At 33.2% G+C, this 20,750-nt stretch overlaps 1 protein-coding gene across 1 annotated transcript in view; it reads right to left on the bottom strand.

Moving 5' to 3' along the window:
- Positions 1–5,258: 5,258 nt before the first annotated feature.
- The window catches only part of LOC111513889 (uncharacterized), a 29,127-nt gene continuing 13,635 nt past the window's right edge, over positions 5,259–20,750 (bottom strand). The window contains exons 3-4 of the mRNA XM_023170109.2: positions 15,307–15,393; positions 5,259–5,548 (exon numbers count right to left, since the gene is read on the bottom strand). Coding sequence (XP_023025877.2) covers positions 5,361–5,548; positions 15,307–15,393 — 275 coding nt within the window. The 3' untranslated portion in view covers positions 5,259–5,360. The remainder of the gene's footprint in view (positions 5,549–15,306; positions 15,394–20,750) is intronic.

Below are 20,750 nucleotides of genomic sequence, written 5' to 3'. Positions count from 1 at the left end.
ATCTTACCACTGATTCACAGAAATGTTTAGAAAAAACCCAAATGGATGGAAATGATTTCATAACCTATAGCTACATGACACCTGCCAATACGAATGTTGTCATGACAGAACACATGTAATAAAAGTCGTAAGCTCACAGAGCTAGTAGATCAATGAAAAATTGATAATTGAAAAATAACGTAGCCAAAATCATAAATATTTCAATGGCTACAAATGTAAAAAAAAAATGTTATTTTTTAAATAATTTTTTATGAAACTTAAATCGCAAAAATACAGATGTCGGTACCAATATGCAGAATATCTTGGAATTCTTAATCTTTGTTGGGAAGTGAAGTTCACGGCAAATATATCCATTTCCAATTTGTGAGTGGAAGAAATAAAAAATAACAGTTTTTGAATAGTTGAACTTTAAGAGACCTGCTTGCAAGCACATCTAATATAGATATAAAAATGAATTTTTATTCGGTTGGTCTCGCTAAAACTCGAAAACGGCTGGACCGATTTGGCTAATTTTGGTTTTGAATCATTTCTGGAAGTCCAGGGAAGGTTTAAAAGGTGAGTAAATAATGAAAGAACTCAGGAACGGCTGGGCCAATTCTTACAATTTTCGTGTTTTTGGATTTGTCTTCGTCGTGAACACGACAATAAGTATTGCAATGTGATATTTTATCAATAATAATAATAATTATTATTATCATTAATAATAATAATAATTAATATTATTATTATTTTAACCGTAGTGAAAACATATTATTATTATTATTATGTAAAGTCGTCAGGAGTTCAGATCCTCTTCTCTGCATGGTCCGTGACCATGAGAGAGCAGGAATTGGTGCATTCCTCTTTAGGGCAGCTGCCCGAGCAGCTGATGAACTCGGTATAGTTTTCGACACTGAACGCTGTGACCACAACTCTGTCACCGAGTTGGGACCTGTTCAGCAAAAAGCTCAGATAAAAGCCGCAGAGATCACCTTACTTCTGCGGAAACACAAGGATAAGCCAATGCATGGGGTCTTCTTCAATAACATTGGAGACCTTGGCTTATCAAAGCGCCTGACCTTCGCTTTTCTCAGGTCGAGTGAGCTGAAGTCGGAAACTGAGGGGTTCATCATGGCTTGCCAGGATGGTGTCTTCAACACCTTAGTCTACCGCAATCGCGTGATAGGTATATAGGTTCCTGACACAAGGTGCAGAGCCTGCCGCGAGGCGCCCAAAACCCTAATGCACTTGCTGTCAGCATGTCTAGCATATTCGGTATCGGCCTATATCCATTGACATAACGCGGCCCCGGAGTGCTATATTACCATCTACGGTACTCTTACGGTATTGGCGAGACACCGGTATTGTCCTACGCTCCGGGGGATATTGAATCCGTTGTGAGGAACGAGAAGTGCCGAATTTATTGGAACTATTCGTTCCCCACCCTCAGGCTCATACGAGCTAATAAGCCTGATGTGGTCCTTCTCGATGACCAGAGCAGAACGATATTTGTCGTGGAGTTTTCAGCTCCTGGCGAGACGAATATCGTTAGAAAAGAGGAGGAAAAACGGATAAAATATCGAGATGTTCTCTTCGAACTCCTCAGACTCTATCCAGATCACTCTGTCAAGATGGTTGTTCTGATTATTGGAGTCCTTAGTGGAATGATATCCTCTCTACTCCCGAATCTTAAAATCATACCGGATTGCCGCACTAAGGCAGAAATTTTAGCCGCACAGATGCAGAAGGCTGTCATTCTTGGCTCACTGCATTTGCTCAGGGCACATGATTCTTGGACCCAATGATCACTCACTCCACGGTGTGGGGAGTGGTCATTGGTTGATAATGCTGGCGCACCCTCCCGAATGTATCGGGACTTCGGGGGATAGGGCCTGACCAGCGCACACTACGGTTAAAAAAAATAATAATAATTGAAGAACTGAAGAACGACCAGACCCATTTTTATGAATTTTGTGTTTTTGGAATTGTCTTCGTCGGAAATAGGATAATAAGTGATAAAATATGAAATTTTATCAATGAAAATAGTAATTATAGAAGAGGCAACAACTGACAGGTCATGAAATATTGGTTATGTCTATAGTTTGTTTTAAACTATCGCAAAGTTGACCGGTTATGTGTTTGTTTTATGCAAGAATTAATATATATATATATATATATATATATATATATATATATATATATATATATATATATATATATATATATATATATTGGATGATGCACCTAATTTTTCCTTTATTTTCAGTACTTTATTATTAATGTAAGTTACAAAAAGGATTTGAAGCTCTATGACTTCTATTTGATTATCTGCGAGCGCTTTCGACAGCTGGTCGTGCTATCATCCTCTATATATATATATATATATATATATATATATATATATATCAAAACACAACAAGATCTCACATTCAATATATTAAACAAAACCATACACATTCCTAGAGAAGATCTAACACGAAGAAGAGTACCTGATGCAGAACAAATACAGGCAAATTTACCTAAAGTACCTGAAATACATGAGTTAAGACGCTCTGACCGTATAAAGAGACAGACAACAGGATGACCAGTTCAGTATGAGGAGTGCCAGATGATGACAGTACTACCAACTGTCGAAAGCGCTTGCAGAAAATTAATAGAAGATATAAAGCTTCAAATCTTCTTTGTAGAATTTATTATTGAAATACTCAAAATAAAGGAAAATTAGTTGCATCAATCAAAATATATATATATATATATATATATATATATATATATATATATATATATATATATATATATATTGTTACGATAATTCCTGTTTAATTAATTCCTTGCATCGATTCAACTTCAATTGAATATATTTCCTGTATCGCGAACACCCTATAAAAGTAGTCACTTCTTCATAAATATTTTTCTATGCGACAAAAACTCTTGGGCTCGGTACTGATTGGAAACGACGTAAATGAGATAGCGATTTCTGGAGAAAATCATGAAGATATCTGCCTAGTAAATGTGTTTTTAACTATCATTGATTGATTTTCGCAAAAGTGCGGATATACATTTCAAAGGCTGTTAAGGGTTGAATGTTTGGTGCATTTTTGGGTTATTTGAAAGTGAATTCAACCCTTGTTTCAAACGAGTTTGGATTAAGATAATACATTGATTTCGAAACGTCTCCTGTTGTGCTAGGGATCTCGACACAAGGAGGTAAGCGTTCGATATTTTTTTAGAAACATAAACTTTGAAAATACCTTGAACTGTTCATAATTTCAGACGTTTCATTTCTCACGGACCACGTTCCATATTTATGAGTTTCCTACACTTGTTGTGTATCCAGAAGGAAGTTTTAGCCCGTTTTACTTCCCGAAGTATTGCGACTACTTAAAGTTTGGTATTGCTACACCTTTTCACCTGGTGATTAGATGCAACGGACTTGGATAATAGAATCGACGAGGATAAGTACTTCGTAGAGGATTTTCTTTTTCTTAAAAAAAAATCGTTACGGAAGCAATAAACATAAGTATTGAAAGATCATATTTTTACGAAGTGAATTGATCAAGGACTATGAACTATGAACATACTATGAACCGTATTCATAGTTAAGAAGAATTGAATGATTGATGTGTCTAGTCAGCAACGATTACCTTCTCCTCTATATATATATATATATATATATATATATATATATATATATATATATATATATATATATATACTCCATACGATCCTGCGATGAAACTCCATAAAATTTTATTAATTTGTTAATTATGATTTTTTATAGCTATTGCAAAATGAAATATCTAAAAATTGTTAATAAAAATGTTTTTCAATTGATATTCAGCTATGTCTGTTTTCATATTGAACAATGGCAGTTATTAACATAGGATATGAATTTTTTACGTAATTTGTTTATTACATTGTTTTAAACAAATGAAGAAATTCAATATTTTTGAAAAATTTTCTCTTGCCATTTTGTTGCCTAGAGATGATTATGATTAAAAAAAAATGGTTTTCCTGATTTTGATTTTTAATTGTTTAAAATCGATTTTTTTTATTTCGATTGTTCAAATGATCAGTTAAGAAATAATTTTGCTTTTCAAAATCATAATTCACACTTCTAAATAGTTTAGCGAGAAAAATTCCATTTATCATTTAATTGTTTTAAGTTTAACAATTTGTTATGAACAAATATTGGAGCAGAAAAAAATCATAAAAATAGCTATATATAAAAAAGTGACATACTTTTTTTTATTTATCATAATAGATATCAGGAAGTATTATAATAAATGGAAAAAAAAATTATGACACTTTTTTATATATAGCTGTTCTTATAATTTCTTTCTGCTCCCGAAAAAAAATATAACGGTGGTCAATATTTGTTCATAACAAATTGTTAAACTAATAAACAATTAAATAATAAATAAAAAAAATGTCCACCAAACTATTTGAAAGTAAAAATTATGATTTTCAAAAACAAAATTATTACTAATTATATACTAACTATACTAACTAATTATTTAAACAATCGAAATATAAAAAAATCGATTTTAAACAATTAAAAATTAAAATTGAGAAACATATATTTTCTTAATCATAATCTCTAGACAACAAAATAGCAAAAAAACATTTTTTTTTCAATTTTCAATTTTTCAATTTTTCAAAGTTCGGAAAAGGGCAAATTTTTAGCCTTCTTTTTCACAAGATGAACTATTTAAAACCACAAGCATTTGTTCACCTAGCGCCGCGGTGGTGAGCACTGAACTAATTCAATTAGACGGCGGCTGTAGTGTTGAACGTTTTGAGCACCTCAAATATTCAATTAAAAAGCTAACCGAGTGATTGAATGGCGTTGTTCAGTCAAAGAGCTAGCTGTTTGATTGAACGGCTATTTTAACCAGTTGGCTGCGACATATACACACATATGGTTTTTTCAATATATTCCTGCCTCAATGTATGTATTTGAGGTAGGAATCACACGTTAAAAGGTATAAGCTCGTTAGTCCTTAGCTCGCACAAGTTTCTCAACTTCTGAGAGTTGTCGTTCATATTGGGGCAACAGCTGATTAACGGAAAAACAGACTTTAAACAGAATAGAACAGATTCGCCTGTTACTTGGCTGTCTTCGATGTCTACCAGACGAACCAATAAACTCGAAAATTATCTCGCATACAAACTTGATCGCTATTTATTGCTATAGCATTTTAGAGTAATTTCATCCTTCTATAATGAAAACAAAAGATAGAATTGGTATTTGAAATGCTTTGTGACAAAAAAACTAGTACTTGGTATATTTTATTAATTATTATACAGTGCTTATAAAAGCTATTTGAAATTTAGTCGATCATTCCAACTACTTCTCAAAAAATAACTGAAACAAGCATTCAGTTCATGAAGTTGAGAAATGAAAGTAGTATAATCGAGAAAAGTGATAATTTCACTCTAGAAGAATGATTGCACAAATCTTGATAACAAATCACACAGTGGTTTTTGCGGTAAGTCGTAGCGACTCCTTCAGCCACTTTGTATTGTGGATTACACTGGAGATCTCGATGTGGTTCACAAGAGCGTTCTGAAATCAGAAAAAACAGTTCATGCATAGTTTTCATGAAAAACTTTTCAAAAAACGTATCGATATTATATTAGTGTCCTGAATTCATATGATATATTGAGTGTAGTTGACTTATGAACTGAAATTCATAATAATTTGTTGATATTCGCGATTTAAAAATAAACAAAATATTCATTAATAGTTCTCTGACATTTCATGACATTTTTACACGTTCGACAATAAAATTAAAATTCAAAAGGAAAAATTTATGAGTATACAGATTATGAAAGAGAAAATCTTCCTGTTTATCTCCATTAAAAAAATATTGACATTCGCATGTGGCGCAATGAATATGACATTAACGTTGTAAATTCGCAATCGATTCCCGTTATTCCCTTTTTTATAGTAGAGAGAAGAAAACAGTAAAATTGTTATTTTGATATCCGTAACTCATGATTCTTATTATACTCATTTGAGCATTTTAAGTAAAACTGACAATGTTTTATTTATCTCAAAAACATACCTACATGGTCATTTTCATTTATGTAAAAATCCATTTGTTTATGGTTCATTGAATAAACAAGTGAAAAATTGGCGGAATTAATATTTTTTCATGAATATAAAAAAGCAACGGAATAATACTTATAAAATTATTTCCTAATATTGATATTTCCTGGCAAAAATAAATAACTAATTGATAAATACATTTTCGGGCAAAAGACGGTTGAAGGCAATATGGATCCCTGGGGAACACCAGCGTTGATGGTGAAAATATTCGAGAGATATCCATCGACGGCTACTTGCAGGGAACGTTCTTTCAGTATTCATACCAACTAAAGTTTACCTAATCAGTGCTTTATATAAATAAACGGTTTGAATAACATGACTTTCTACTCACTCAATGACTGTGTTAAACTAATTATGAATTTAAACGAATTAATTTCACAAATTCATAAAGAACATATCCTGAGTTTACACATCGACCAAATAACAATTCCAATAGTGGTAAACAGAAGAATAATTTCTCTTTTATCATTCAGTAAATATTCGGAATTCTTGAATATATTGATTTTCAATCAGTCCAGAATATTGAGTTTCAAACCTTTCTCTTATAAATATAACAGATCGTAGTAGTGATTGAACTCATGCCAATGGATGGTTGACAAACACCTGAAGAAGCTATTGTACAGTGAAACATGTGTTATGGTTTTGTAAACTCTTAAGTGAAAATCTCACAATAAAATGTTATTCGAATCTGTAAAAGCTGCCTATTCTTTAACATATTTATCGTTTTTACCTTTCTTATCGAAAAAATAACGTAGTATATAAAGTGAAGACTCAAACTGGTGCGATGAAACATCATTCTTGTATCAGTTTGGCCATCAAAAATATTTATGAATTTCATTGAGTAAATAATGTGTTTTCACAAAGTAATAACCTGATTACTTACTGTGGACCGAAACTTGTCAATCAAGCTCCCATTGAACTGAGAAATATAAAACATAATAATGAACGCAAAAAACAATTAGATCCTTCGTTGATCACAACTTTGATTTCTTAAAAGAAATATTGGAATCTGCTGAATCATGCCTGAAAGATTTTTATCTCACTTAGACCTGTCTCCCTTTCGCGTGATTGTCTGGTCCAATCCTCCTGCGGGTTAATCATTGCTTTTTATTAATTTCTTTTGTATATAAACTTTCATTTCTTAATGAAAGGAACGAGCAACACAAGCTTTGCTTAGGCGTTTCCCAAGAACTGAACACCACCACTCATTTATTATTATTTTTTTTTTTTTTTAATTTAGTTAATTGTTGACTATTACTAGAGTTTTTTCCCAACACCAAATCGTTATTTTTAACACCTCGACACGTGTTTCGATCACCAAGTGATCATCTTCAAGAAGAATATCAAACTAGAAACTAACGCGAAGCTAACGCTATTTATGCTATACAGGTAAACCCTGCAGGTGTACCACCCATACAGGTATACCAACCTAAATTAATTTTACAATTTTGCCTTATCTATTATTTTTCAATATATGTTCAACTGTTTATAAAACAATTTCAGCTATATAAAATTAATTTCACAAAATTGACTATCTAAATTTATTTTTGCTATGTGTCCTTATGTAGTAATCAGTAAACCCAACAATATTATTTTAACAAACTATATAGTATGCTATTTGGTATAGGTCCGTCATCGTTATTCATAATATTATTGTGTTTACTTATTTCCACACTCTCATAGGCATCTAGTTGCCTGTTGTTAACTTGTCCAACTAATCTTAATGAACTGAAGTCTATGGAATGGTTTTGTTGCAAAATATGATGGGCGACTGCTGACTTTTCAGGTCTTCCATATTTGAAGTGTGCTATGTGTTGATCTTTTTGTCTGTTCATAATATTTTGCATCGCAGTCCTTACATTCAATTTCGTAAATTCCAGACTTTTCCGAATTCTCGACTTTGTCTTTTGGACTTTCCAAAAGGCTCTGTAGTGTATGACTTGTTTCAAAAACCACCTTCATACCTAGTTCCTTGAAAATTTTTCCAAAGTTCTTCGTATATTGGTGGTATGGAACTGAGATATGTTTATCTTGGTTTTTGTCCTTTCTGAAAGTCGAGATTTCGTTCATTCTTAACCTAAACTTCTTCTTCCTTATTATGTCATCTACAATACCCCTCGAGAAACCGTTAGTGGCTGCTATTTCCTGTATTGTACGTCTTTCTTCTGTGAACCTATCATGTGTAAGAGGGAAAGTCAAAAAGACGATGCAATAAAAAACTCAACCCAGCCCGTTTGTGCTGTCCACAGTGATGTGAACTGTCAGGGATATACCTGTACATGCTTGTTTCTTTTCTAAATATATCGTATTCTAACCCTCCATATTGGCTCCTCATTACCAAAACATCAAGAAATGGTAGTTGTCCCTTATTTTCTAAGTCATACGTGAATTTTATTGATGGATATCTATTATTTTGAAAGGAAACAAAGTCCTCAATATTCGATTTTTTGGTATCGAATATCGCGAAAATATCATCCACATACCTTTGCCAAATCCTAGGAAAATACTTCGACTTTTCTTTGGTTTACATTTCGAATCTGCTCATGAACAGGTCAGTATAAAAAACTCTTTGGAGTTCATACAACATACAAAAAACATGGTTCTGCAAGAAGGTGAGATTTTGTTTTCCTTTGATGTTAGTTCCTTATTTCCTAGCGTCCCAATTCCACAGACCCTGCAATACCTCAGGAAATTACTAGAGAAAAATTATTTCAATAATAACGAAATCGATGAATTCGTTTCTCTTACTAATTTGTGTATGAAACAAAATCGGTTCCAGGTAGAAGGTTGCTTTTATGAACAGCAGGAAGGAACGGCCATGGGAAACCCCTTGTCCCTCTACCTGGCAGACCTGTTCATGAGCAGATTCGAAATGTAAACCAAAGAAAAGTCGAAGTATTTTCCTAGGATTTGGCTAAGGTATGTGGATGATATTTTCGCGATATTCGATACCAAAAAATCGAATATTGAGGACTTTGTTTTCGTTTTATATAATAGATGTCCATCAATAAAATTCACGTATGAGTTGAAAAATTAGGGACAACTACCATTTCTTGATGATGTTTTGGTAATGAGGAGCCAATATGTAGGGTTAGAATACGATATATTTAGAAAAGAAACAAGCAGTTACAGGTATATCCCTGACAGTTCACATCACTGTGGACAGCACAAACGGGCTGGGTTGAATTTTTTAGTGCATCGTTTCTTGACTTTCCCTCTAACACATGATAGGTTCACAAAAGAAAGACGTACAATACAGGAAATAGCAGCCACTAACGGTTTCTCGAGGGGTATTGTAGATGACATAATAAGGAAGAAGAAGTTTAGGTTAAGAATGAACGAAATCTCGACTTTCAGAAAGAACAAAAACCAAGATAAATACATCTCAGTTCCATACCACCGACATCGTCTAAATAAATCGGCTAGGAATTCTCGCAATATTGAACTTTATAATAAATTGACTGAGAAGACAAGAAATCTTGACAGGATAAAATTCAAATGTGCGATAAAAAAATCTCTTTCACAATACGGTTTTTACTCTGTTAATGAATATTTGATTAATGATTACTTTATATAGCCAGCTAGTCTAGACATTGACGTCAAACCCTCTCATTTATTTATATATAATGTATATGTGTAAATTTTGTGTGTTGTAATGTTATACAAATAGCTGAATTTATGCCAGAAGTATACTTGTTTTTCTAATCTGAATGTTAGATTAGTATTTATATTTTTAAATCTTTTATTGTAACCTAGTATTAAGGAACTGACTTACTACAAATGTATCTTTGTACATAATGTAGTAAAATGAACATCTATCTATCTATCTATACCAAAAACTTTGGAAAGATTTTCAAGGAACTAGGTATGAAGGTGGTTTTTAAAACAAGTCATACACTACAGAGCCTTTTGGGAAGTCCAAAAGACAAAGTCGAGATTTCGGAAAAGTTTGGAATTTACGAAATTGAATGTAAGGACTGCGATGCAAAATATTATTGACAGACAAAAAGATCTATTAAAGTAAGATATAAGGAACACATAGCACACTTAAAATATGGAAGACCTGAAAAATCAGCAGTCGCCCATCATATTTTGCAACAAAACCATTCCATAGACTTCAGTTTATTAAGATTACTTAGACAAGTTAACAACAACAGGCAACTAGATGCCTAGCAGAGTGTGGAAATAAGTAAACACAATAATATTATGAATAACGATGACGGACCTATACCAAATAGCATACTATATAGCTTGTTGAAATAATATTGTTGGGTTTACTTATAACTACATAAGGACACATTGCAAAAATAAATTGAGATAGGCAATATTGTGAAATTAATTTTATATAGCTGAAATTGTTTTATATACAGTTAAACATACAGGCTGATTCACGGTGGATGGCACATTAGACGTTTCTGGTGAACCAGACAACGGATCACTTTGAAAATTTAATGGAGGGCATATTCGGACATTCTCTAGCCAACTAGAATATTTTCGACAATGCGGTGTTGCCGCTTCTATTAGAAAGCAGTAGCAACTTTGATTTTTCAAATGGAACACTCTGTATATAATATTATTTTTGGAATTTCCAACAATTGCCCGACAACTTTTCTTGATATTTCTCTATACCTATCTGTTACCGTTTTCGAAATGAAAATTAATTTCAATTTTTTTCTTCGAAAATCATGACTTCTAAAAATGCCGATATCTTTTAGTTAAGAAGTACTATGATATCGAAATTTAGTTTGGAGTTAGGTGATACTTGGACACTCCCCACACGTCAGCCTAATCTCCGTTACTTCAATACAGGGTGGTAAAAAAATACAGTTTTTTCGTTTGCTTGAAAAAGTTGCTGAAATTTGATTATTTTAAATGGAACACCCTGTATATTATTGAAAATTCGGAAAGCTGCTGAAATTTGCTTTCTTTCTATGTATATCATACCTATACCTAACTAGTCAAGTTTCGGACTTATGAACATTTATTTGTGAAAATGTCCCTTCAGAATGGTATTTCAATTCGGTATTTGGTAAGCAGGCCATGATTACTATTTGACAGTAGCGTTGTGACATTCTCCTAATGATATCGACATTTTCGTCACTTCAGAAGTTGCAAATACCTTCAAAACGATGGAACAAAACTATTCAAACGAAGTTCTTATGAATTTGTTTATTATTTTTGGGCAGTGTGACAAAATTATCAGCAGAACATGTAGAAAGTTCAATGAAATGTATCCGAATCTACCGCCAATGAACCTCAAGAAATTTATACGAATTCAGAACAATTTCAATGCATTTGGATCAACTTTAAAAGCACCAAGAAACTTGCCTCGACCCGTAACTTTCGAAGACAACCAGATTAATGTCTTAGCATATTTTCACGCATTTCCCGAGTCATCGATAAGAAGTGCTGAAGAAGATTTGGGTATAAAATATTCATCGGTTCAAAGAATCTTGCGAAGACATAAAATGCATGATTATAAATTCACCAAAATTCAAGCAATGAAGCCTCAAGATCCTCAACAGAGAGTAGAATTTTGTGAAATGTTGTTGACACGCATTCAAGAAGATCCACTTTTTTAAAATAAAATTATTTGGACTGATGAATCGAAATTTTCGAGAGAAGGGATTTTCAATAGAAAAAATCGTCATTATTGGTCCAGTGAAAGTCCTCACGTCACAAAAGAAGCCTTATTTCAAGAAAAATTTAGTTTTAATGTCTTCTGCATGTTGATGGACAACAAATTGAGGTACGTGATATACGAGGAGTCATTAACATCCAGAAGCTACCTGAATATTTTGGAGAATACTGTAGACAGTTTCGTGGATAATCTGCCACTCGAAGATTATCGAAACTGTTGGTACCAACTAGACGGAGCTCCTGCACATTGCACAAGAGAAGTGAGCGCAGAACTGGATAGACTATTTGACGATCGGTGGATGAGGCGCTTGGGACCATGGAATTGGCCAGCGAGATCACCCGATCTTAATCCATTAGATTTTTATTTGTGGGGAATGTTTAAAGAAAAAGTTTACAAAATACCCGTGCGTTCGAGAGATGAATTGTTAGAAAGGATTCCCCAAACATTTGAAGATTTGGATCCCAATGAAATCAGATCTGCCACCACGAAAGCAGTCAACACCCGCATTTTAAAGTGCTTGGAAATGAACGGCCAGCGATTCGAACATATTTTGAAATATTCCACATGATTGTTTTACTTTTTTATAATTATTCATATCAATATTTCCAATTTCAAGTTTCTTGGTGCTTTTTTAAAGTTTATCCAAACATATTGAATTTGTTCTGAATTCGTATAAATTTCTTGAGGTTCATTGGCGGTAGATTCGGATACATTTCATTGAACTTTCTACATGTTCTGCTGATAATTTTGTCACACTGTCCAAAAATAATAAACAAATTCATAAGAACTTCGTTTGAATAGTTTTGTTCCATCGTTTTGAAGGTATTTGCAACTTCTGAAGTGACGAAAATGTCGATATTATTAGGAGAATGTCACAACGCTACTGTCAAATAGTAATCATGGCCTGCTTACCAAATACCGAATGGAAATACCATTCTGAAGGGTCCGAAACTTGACTAGTTAGGTATAGGTATGATATACATAGAAAGAAAGCAAATTTCAGCAGCTTTCCAAATTTTCAATAATATACAGGGTGTTCCATTTAAAATAATCAAATTTCAGCAACTTTTTCAAGCAAACGAAAAAACTGTATTTTTTTACCACCCTGTATTGAAGTAACGGAGATTAGGCTGACGTGTGGGAAGTGTCCAAGTATCACCTAACTCCAAACTAAATTTCGATATCATAGTACTTCTTAACTAAAAGATATCGGCATTTTTAGAAGTCATGATTTTCGAAGAAAAAAATTGAAATTAATTTTTATTTCGAAAACGGTAACAGATAGGTATAGGGAAATATCAAGAAGAGTTGTCGGGCAATTGTTGGAGATTCCAAAAATGATATTATATACAGAGTGTTCCATTCGAAAAATCAAAGTTGCTACTGCTTTCTAATAGAAGCGGCAACACCGCATTGTCGAAAATATTTTAGTTGGCTAGAGAATGTCCGAATATGCCCTCCATTACATTTTCAAAGTGATCCGTTGTCTGGTTCACCAGAAACGTCTAATGTGCCATCCACCGTGAATCAGCCTGTATATTGTAAAATAATAGATAAGGCAAAATTGTGAAATCAATTTAGGTTGATATACATGTATGGGTGGTACACCTACAGGGTTTACCTGTATAGCATAAATAGCGTTAGCTTCGCGTTAGTTTCTAGTTTGATATTCCTCTTGAAGATGATCACTTGGTGATCGAAACACGTGTCGAGGTGTTGAAAATAACGATTTGGTGTTGGGAAAAACTTCAGTAATAGTCATTACTACACCAAAGGTTCCAAACAGTGCATCATAAGTATTGTAATTATTATTAAAGATATACTAACATCTATCATAGACAAGAATATGTATCTGAATTGAATAAATTGATTGATTGATTGATTATACTTGATTTTCTGATTCATTCGGCCGTTACTTGATGAAGATGCATAGTAATTTCAAAAACTACATCTCACGATTTGATCTCAACAAACTTTATTTGAAAAATATAATCAAAACATGTTTCGCTAGCACAGTAGCTTTCCCTAGTGAATTCATACACTTGGACTAAGTAAGATTTATAAACTTGAGAAAGCTACTGTGCTAGCAAAACACGTTGTGATTATATTTTTCAAATAAAGTTTGTGGAGATCAAATCGTGAGGTGTAGTTTTTGAAAATGATTATACTTGATGGCAAAAATGATTTCAATAATGTATTTGCCAATAATTCAGTGCAGCTAACTATGAAATTATCAAATGATGAATGATTAAATTTGTCTTTTAACTGTTTGATGAAAGTAAGAAACAGTTTCTCCTCTGTAAATAATTTTGTTCCGCTAAAATTTCGGTAGAAAACTCCTCATTAATTTTAGGTTCGAAATTTGCAAATCATTCCATGCAGTGAGCGACAAAACTATGAAAAATAGTCTTTGTGTCTCAATTTGTGGATTTATCCAAAAAGTTATTCGCTAGGTGTAAGAAGAATGTATCGGTAGATTTGCTTATTGCCTAGAGACCGTTGGATGGCGGCAGTTTAATCATTTAATTTCACGGAAGCTCGATTCTGTTTGCACAAAAATGTCATTATGGTCAAGCACATCAAATTGTTGAATCTTATAATGATACTGTTCTCTTCACCACGTCAAACTATTGACATCAAATTTTTAGTGTACGCTTCGAATTATCAGCAATGAAAAATAAAAAAAAAATTTACTTCTGTTAAAATTTATTACTTCCTTCCTTTCTTTGTAAGATTATCACTAGTAGTATAAAGCCAAAAACTTTGTTTTCCAAAAATTAGTCACTCCTTAAATCATAACCCTTTCAATTTAAACAAGTTTCCTTCTGGCTGGGATTTAATAAAATAGATGAATGAATGTCATTACGATGGCATCGATGACATAAGTAGATCAAACTTGTTCCATGAAATAAAAAAAATCGTAATTCATGAATTATTTGTTTATTTTTTCTTATAGTATTATCAAGATTGGTATTGAAGAGCCCTAAGGCAAGTGTCTTACAGCGAAATATCGATCTCTACCAGTGAGGATGACAATCTTCCATGTAAGTGAAATGTTTACCCTTCATTCAGTATATTGCGTAGAGATCCTGTGAATGACATCTGATTTAATTCCATAACGAATGTTGAGAAAAGTTTTTTGTATAATTCAATGTTCATATGAAAGAATTTGTTTCGAAAGGATTTTTCTTTCGTGTAATTCGATGTTTATATGAAAGTTGCTGTTTCAGGAGGGCTTTGTCTTTCAGTTTGTATCTGAAAGTTACTTTGTATGATCTACACATCTATGTATAAAGTCATTTCTTTTAAAATGCATTACTTCCTTCCTTTCTTTGGAAGATTCCCACCTTTTTTTGTATCAAGATGGAATAGTAGAAAGCCTTTCCCAAAATTTGTCACTCCTAAAAATATAACCCTTTCAATACAAAAATCGGCCTATTTCATATTTCAGGATTTTTATTTTGCAATACTGCACCTTTTTGTGAAATAATGAATCAGTTACATGAATTTGGTCATTGAATAATAAAGATCTGAACTTATTTTCAACAAAGCATTCAGTAAATTACCTTACCTGTATAAATAGTATTAGTCTTCTTAGTTGATTGCTTGACTCCTTTTTTCAAAGAAAGTGTGTATGTTGGAGAAGTCTCTTCTGTAACTGAGAAAGACATGACGCATGAAAATACTGAGAAAAAAAAGTGTTTTCTATATAATTCAGTGTTGGGGAGGACGGGGTTATAGCGCGCATGGGGCAATAACGTTTTAACCCGTTTCTCAGAAAGTATTTAAGGTGGCGTAACGACATTACTATAAGATGATGCAATCGTAGTCAAGATCATCAGTTCTCCGTTATTCAGCCGATCTGTATGAAGTTTTATAAAATAAAAATTTTTGAAGGGGTCAAACAAATTGTTAGTATCATTTTTTTTACTCTTGATATTGGTGGAATTGGTGGCATGTCCTTTTTATTTTAGTTTTTCCTGACATGCAATATACTTTTGTAAATAATTCTAGATATTTCAATTATATTTTGTTTTAAATACGAACGGGGAAATAACGTGGTTTTTATTTGGGCTATTAGCGAGTGTGCGCTATTGTCCCTTTGATCAGCATGACAAAAAATGTTAAATATTTAACTTTTTTTCTTTCAGATGGTTCGCAACCTGCAGGCTTCATGGTCCACAGAAAATTTGGCAGAAGCCATAAATGACATAAAATCAAATACTATGTCAATCAGACAAGCTTCTTGTGAATACAAAATTCCACAAACAACTTCAAAAGGCCATATAAATAATAGATGAAGAAATTTTTCAGGAATATCCGGTTTTACAAAATAGTTGGGAGGACAGTATTTAGTGAAGAAAAGAATTTGTTAAAACAATACTGTTTCAAACTATCGGAGCTGTACTTTGGGTACTTTGGATCATCAATTGATTACTTCAGACAGGTCAGTCGGTAGCCAGGCAGTTCGACATGAGTGCTTTGTTCACTCATAGAATTGACTGCCGTGTTGGTCGGTGGTTCAAGCCCTAGTCTGAACAATCGATTTTCACTTGCCATCGTCCAACCCGTGTTAGGAATCACACTTTGAAAAGTAAGGCCTCGTTAATCCTTAGCTCGCACAAGTTTCGACTTCTGAGGGTTGTCGTTCATAGAGGTGCGACAGCTGGTTAACAAAAAAACAGATTTTAAACAGATTTAAACAGGTGGCATACATATTTGCTAAGAAGAGAGGTGGAGAGAGCAGATTTATCAACAAAAAATGGGAAAAATTGGCTGGCTACGATTTTATTACTACTTTAGAAAAAAACATCCAGATATATCGTTGAGGTCACCTAAAGCAACTAGTTTAAATAGGGTAGTGAGTTTCAACAAACCTGAAGTGGATAAATTTTTTGCAAACTCATCAGCTTTATATGAACAATATAAATATGGTGCTGCAAATATACATAATGTTGACTAGAGTGGTGTTCACACGGTTCACAAGCCCTCTAAAATATTGGCCAAAAAAGGAGTGAAACAAATTGGTAAAGTAACCAGTATTGAAAGAGGATCACCAGTAACAACAATTTGTTGCGTAAGTGCAGCTGGCAATTATATTCCCCCATTCTTAGTTTTTCCATGAAAATGAATGAATGACCGCTTGATGAAAAATGCTCCACCTGGTTCAAAGGGAGCTTGTAATGATAATGGATGGAGTAATGAAGATATTTTTGTGGACTGGATGAACATTCTATAGGTCATATAAGGCTCTCAGCCTTATATGATCTAAGAAAATGGAATTGATGTGACATCAGTACCGCCACATACATCTCACGAGATACAGCCGCTCGATTTAGTTTTCTTCGGACCATTGAAAACAGTTTTCAATAATCAGTGTGATTATTGGATGAATAGCAATTGTGGACAACGAATATAAGTGTTTCAAATTGCAGAGCTGTTTGGTCAAGCTTATCAAAAAGTTGCCACTGTGGAAAAAGGAGTTGAAGGTTTTCAAAGCGCTGGTTTTTATCCTTTTCAACCCACTGTTTTCAATGAAGAAGATTTCGCGCCAGCAAATACACTGATGAAAGCTTCTGTTAATGTTACAATAAGTAATGTGACTGCAGCAAAAAACCATTGATGAACAGAAACAGGGTGCTACACCCTGTAGATCAACCTCCGCTGCTTCAAGTAGAGAACTGCAAAATAATACAACTCCACCAAAAATGGCAACAATGAATATGTATCATAATGACGCTCTTAGTTTGCCAAAACCACAACCAACTGGTGATAAAAAAAGAAATGTTAGAAAAAACACTCAGAAATTTCAAGTTCCACCCCTATGAGGCAGGAATTATTACAGGAACAAGCAAAAACTAAATCAAAGAAACGAACAAAAAAGGCAGTGAAATTTTATTCAGTTTTCTGATGACGAAGTTGTAAATGAGAATGCCTTCTGACTTTGATGCAGTAACCGAAGTTCAAAAGAAGCACGATTACATGTTAGTGGAGATCAAAAAAAAAATTGACGAAAACAATATTATTTATCACGTTGGAAAAATCTTGACTTACAAAGATGAAAACGATGAATTTGAAATTTCGTTTTTCCAGAAAATTATTAAAATGCATAATACATTCATTTTACCGAATGTATAAGACATTGCACTCATTCCACTAAATAATATTTATATGAAATTACCAGAATGAGTTCTCCATGGAATGACTAATCGGCCAACAGTCCTGTTTGGATTTTGGGCTGTCATTCGGTACGTTGAAAGTCAATCAAGTTCAACTAAGTTTTTAAATTTTTTTAGAATAAATATTTTCATTAAAATGTTTGTAATATGACTATAATCATATGGTTATTTCATTTCTTTGGAATTGAACATTTTGATTTTGATGTCTAATTATTTCTTTCTGCCATTTGAATGACATACTGGTAGATATGGAGCAAATGCGTTTCAACTATATGCTATTTCCCCCGCCACCTGGGGCAACAGCGTTTTTGGTGAAAAAAGTTGAATACATATATTCAATAGAATCCACTGTGGATTGCTGTGAATGTCTGGTTTTGCCATCATTTCAAATACGTTAGAGTTACTGAAGTATGTGTGCAAAAAAAAAATCAAATAATTGTAGATTCTACATTGAAAAGGAAAAAAAAGCGATCGCTATCACCCCACCTTCCCCTGATTCATAAAAAAGTATTTGTTCTGAAAGAATTTTTTATTTTTCGTGTAATTTAATGTTTATATGAAAGCAACTGTTTCGAGAAGGCTTTTTCTTGCAATTTCTGTCTGAAAGTTACTTCTTTGCATGATCTACACATGCATGTATAAAGTTACTCCTTTGAAAGTTGATTACTTCCTTTCTTTCTTCAGAAGATTGCCACATTTTCTATATCAACAGCCAAAAACTTTCTTTACTAAAAATTAGCCACTCCTAAAAATATAACGATTTCAAATTAAACATCTCCCCAAATTTTTGCAGTCATACCTACAGGGAGAGGAGGCAGGTTAAACTACATGGACCTCACTTCGTGTGGCCTACCTTGGTCGGAATTGGAAAAATATCTTGTCGCTACTTCACCTGATTCTTCAGTAGCGATGTTGACTTCACAATGGGGTAACCCAGGAGTTCCATTAGTGGTCATTCGAGGAACTTGATTTTCGCCAGCTATACCGTGGTAACATTTTCTCAAATTATATGGGAATATAAATTGATGGATGCAGCCGTTACTATGTGGCAGGAGATCATAATGATAATAAAGTGGTTTTTTACCACTTTTATTTGTTACTAACGTTACTGCAGTTTCGTCCTATACGGACATTCTCAAACTTATATAATAAACTACGAGTTTATTGTATAAGTTTGAGAGTAAAAAAAATAAAAAAAATTTTTTCTTTTTTTATATGGGAATAGTCCATACCCATTTTTCCTAACGACTTTCGTTGAGCGCCAGATGAGGAGGGGTGGTAAAAATAAGTTCGTACACCAAGAAGAATACTTCGGTAAAGAGATTTTATTCCCAGTCTGTTGGATCGTATGACAGAAATTTATTAAAGATAGGAGTAAGTTTCTAGAGAATGAATATAAATAATGTTTCTTACTTCTTGATATATTAAATGCCTAGATGAGGCAGAAAAGTTCAAATTAATTCCCTTTTTCAATACCGCTAAGGTTCCAATACGCAAAATCCACTACGAAAAATTTAGCTTCAGATGGATCATACAGTGCTGAACTTTTTACCATTCTACTTTTTTGAAATAAAGAAATACATACATAAAAATTGAGTTTGAATTATACCAAGAAAGCTACTTACAGCGCCATCTACCAGCGAATAGATCAAGCGGTAATTCTGCCGATATAGATCTCGAGCATTTAAACGTGAATGAAATATGAAATGAAAAATAGGTTAAAAGATGTACACATGGTACAGGGGGTATAAATACATGATGACAAATGAAAACAAACATATTTGTATTAGGTACATTAGGAGCGGTAGGAAAGATACGCTATACACTACATCTCTTTTTTCGAGCCTTAATGTTCGCCCTTCCAACTAGGAGCTTTTTGTTGAGCCCCGTTGAACATTTCCTTGCTTCACATTTTTTCATTTTATTACCCTATAGCGATCCGAACTGGCTTTGTACAGGTAGCAAAAACATGAGCCTACATTTTTTTCTGTCATAGGGACACATTAGCTTTTTCATAAAAAAATTCATTTTTTTTCCTAGGAGCGTGTTTCTGAAGATATGAGTACTGGAAGTTTCGCCATCTTGAAACTTCTAAACATTCGAGAGTATTCAAAAGCATTTCACAATATTCCAGAATAATCTGAACACTCTGGAATGTTGTGGAATGTCAAGAAATCCCCTGTGAATGATCAAGGGAATTATTTTGTATTTTGCTTTTTATCCGAAATTAATAGTACAGAACATTCTAGAACATAATTTGAAGCATTCTGTGATAAGGTGAAATGTTCGTTAATAATACGGAACAACCGGTGATATCACAGAAGATTCCAGGTCATTGTGAAACGATTAAGGAATCTATATGTTGTCGAAGCCCTCCAACCCAACACATGAAAATATTTACGTTTCTACCAAAAACACGTGTTTTTGAAAATATATGGGCTAGAATTTCCACCTTTTATAAAAGTCCAGAACATTCGAGCATTGCACAACATTGGAAGTAAATTATATATGATGGTAGTTGGGCAGTTTTCCATTGGTTTTTACAAGATACCAGGAAACACAGAGAAGTGGGGATGACGAATACTTGAATTTTTTAGTCTTCAATCATCTCAAATGACATTGAGAAAAAAGTCTTCATCTCATTTGATGTAGCTGTTACATCATACGTGGTGACTATTCAGTAAATTTGGAGTTTTTATTGTGTTCAATACCTTTCGATGAAAGACTATTTTCATCCTCTGGAACGAACTGACTGGATATAAGGTCTGTTAAAAAAAGGAAGTGATTATTCATTTTTCTAAAAAAAAAAAAACTATTTATATTCAATTTTTATTTT

The sequence above is a fragment of the Leptinotarsa decemlineata genome, unplaced genomic scaffold (genome assembly GCF_025532065.1).
Source record: "Leptinotarsa decemlineata unplaced genomic scaffold, Ldec_3_MD MMD2_tig00001393_RagTag_RagTag, whole genome shotgun sequence".
Taxonomy (NCBI): Eukaryota; Metazoa; Arthropoda; class Insecta; order Coleoptera; family Chrysomelidae; genus Leptinotarsa; species Leptinotarsa decemlineata.
This window is presented reverse-complemented; position numbering and strand designations above follow the sequence as displayed.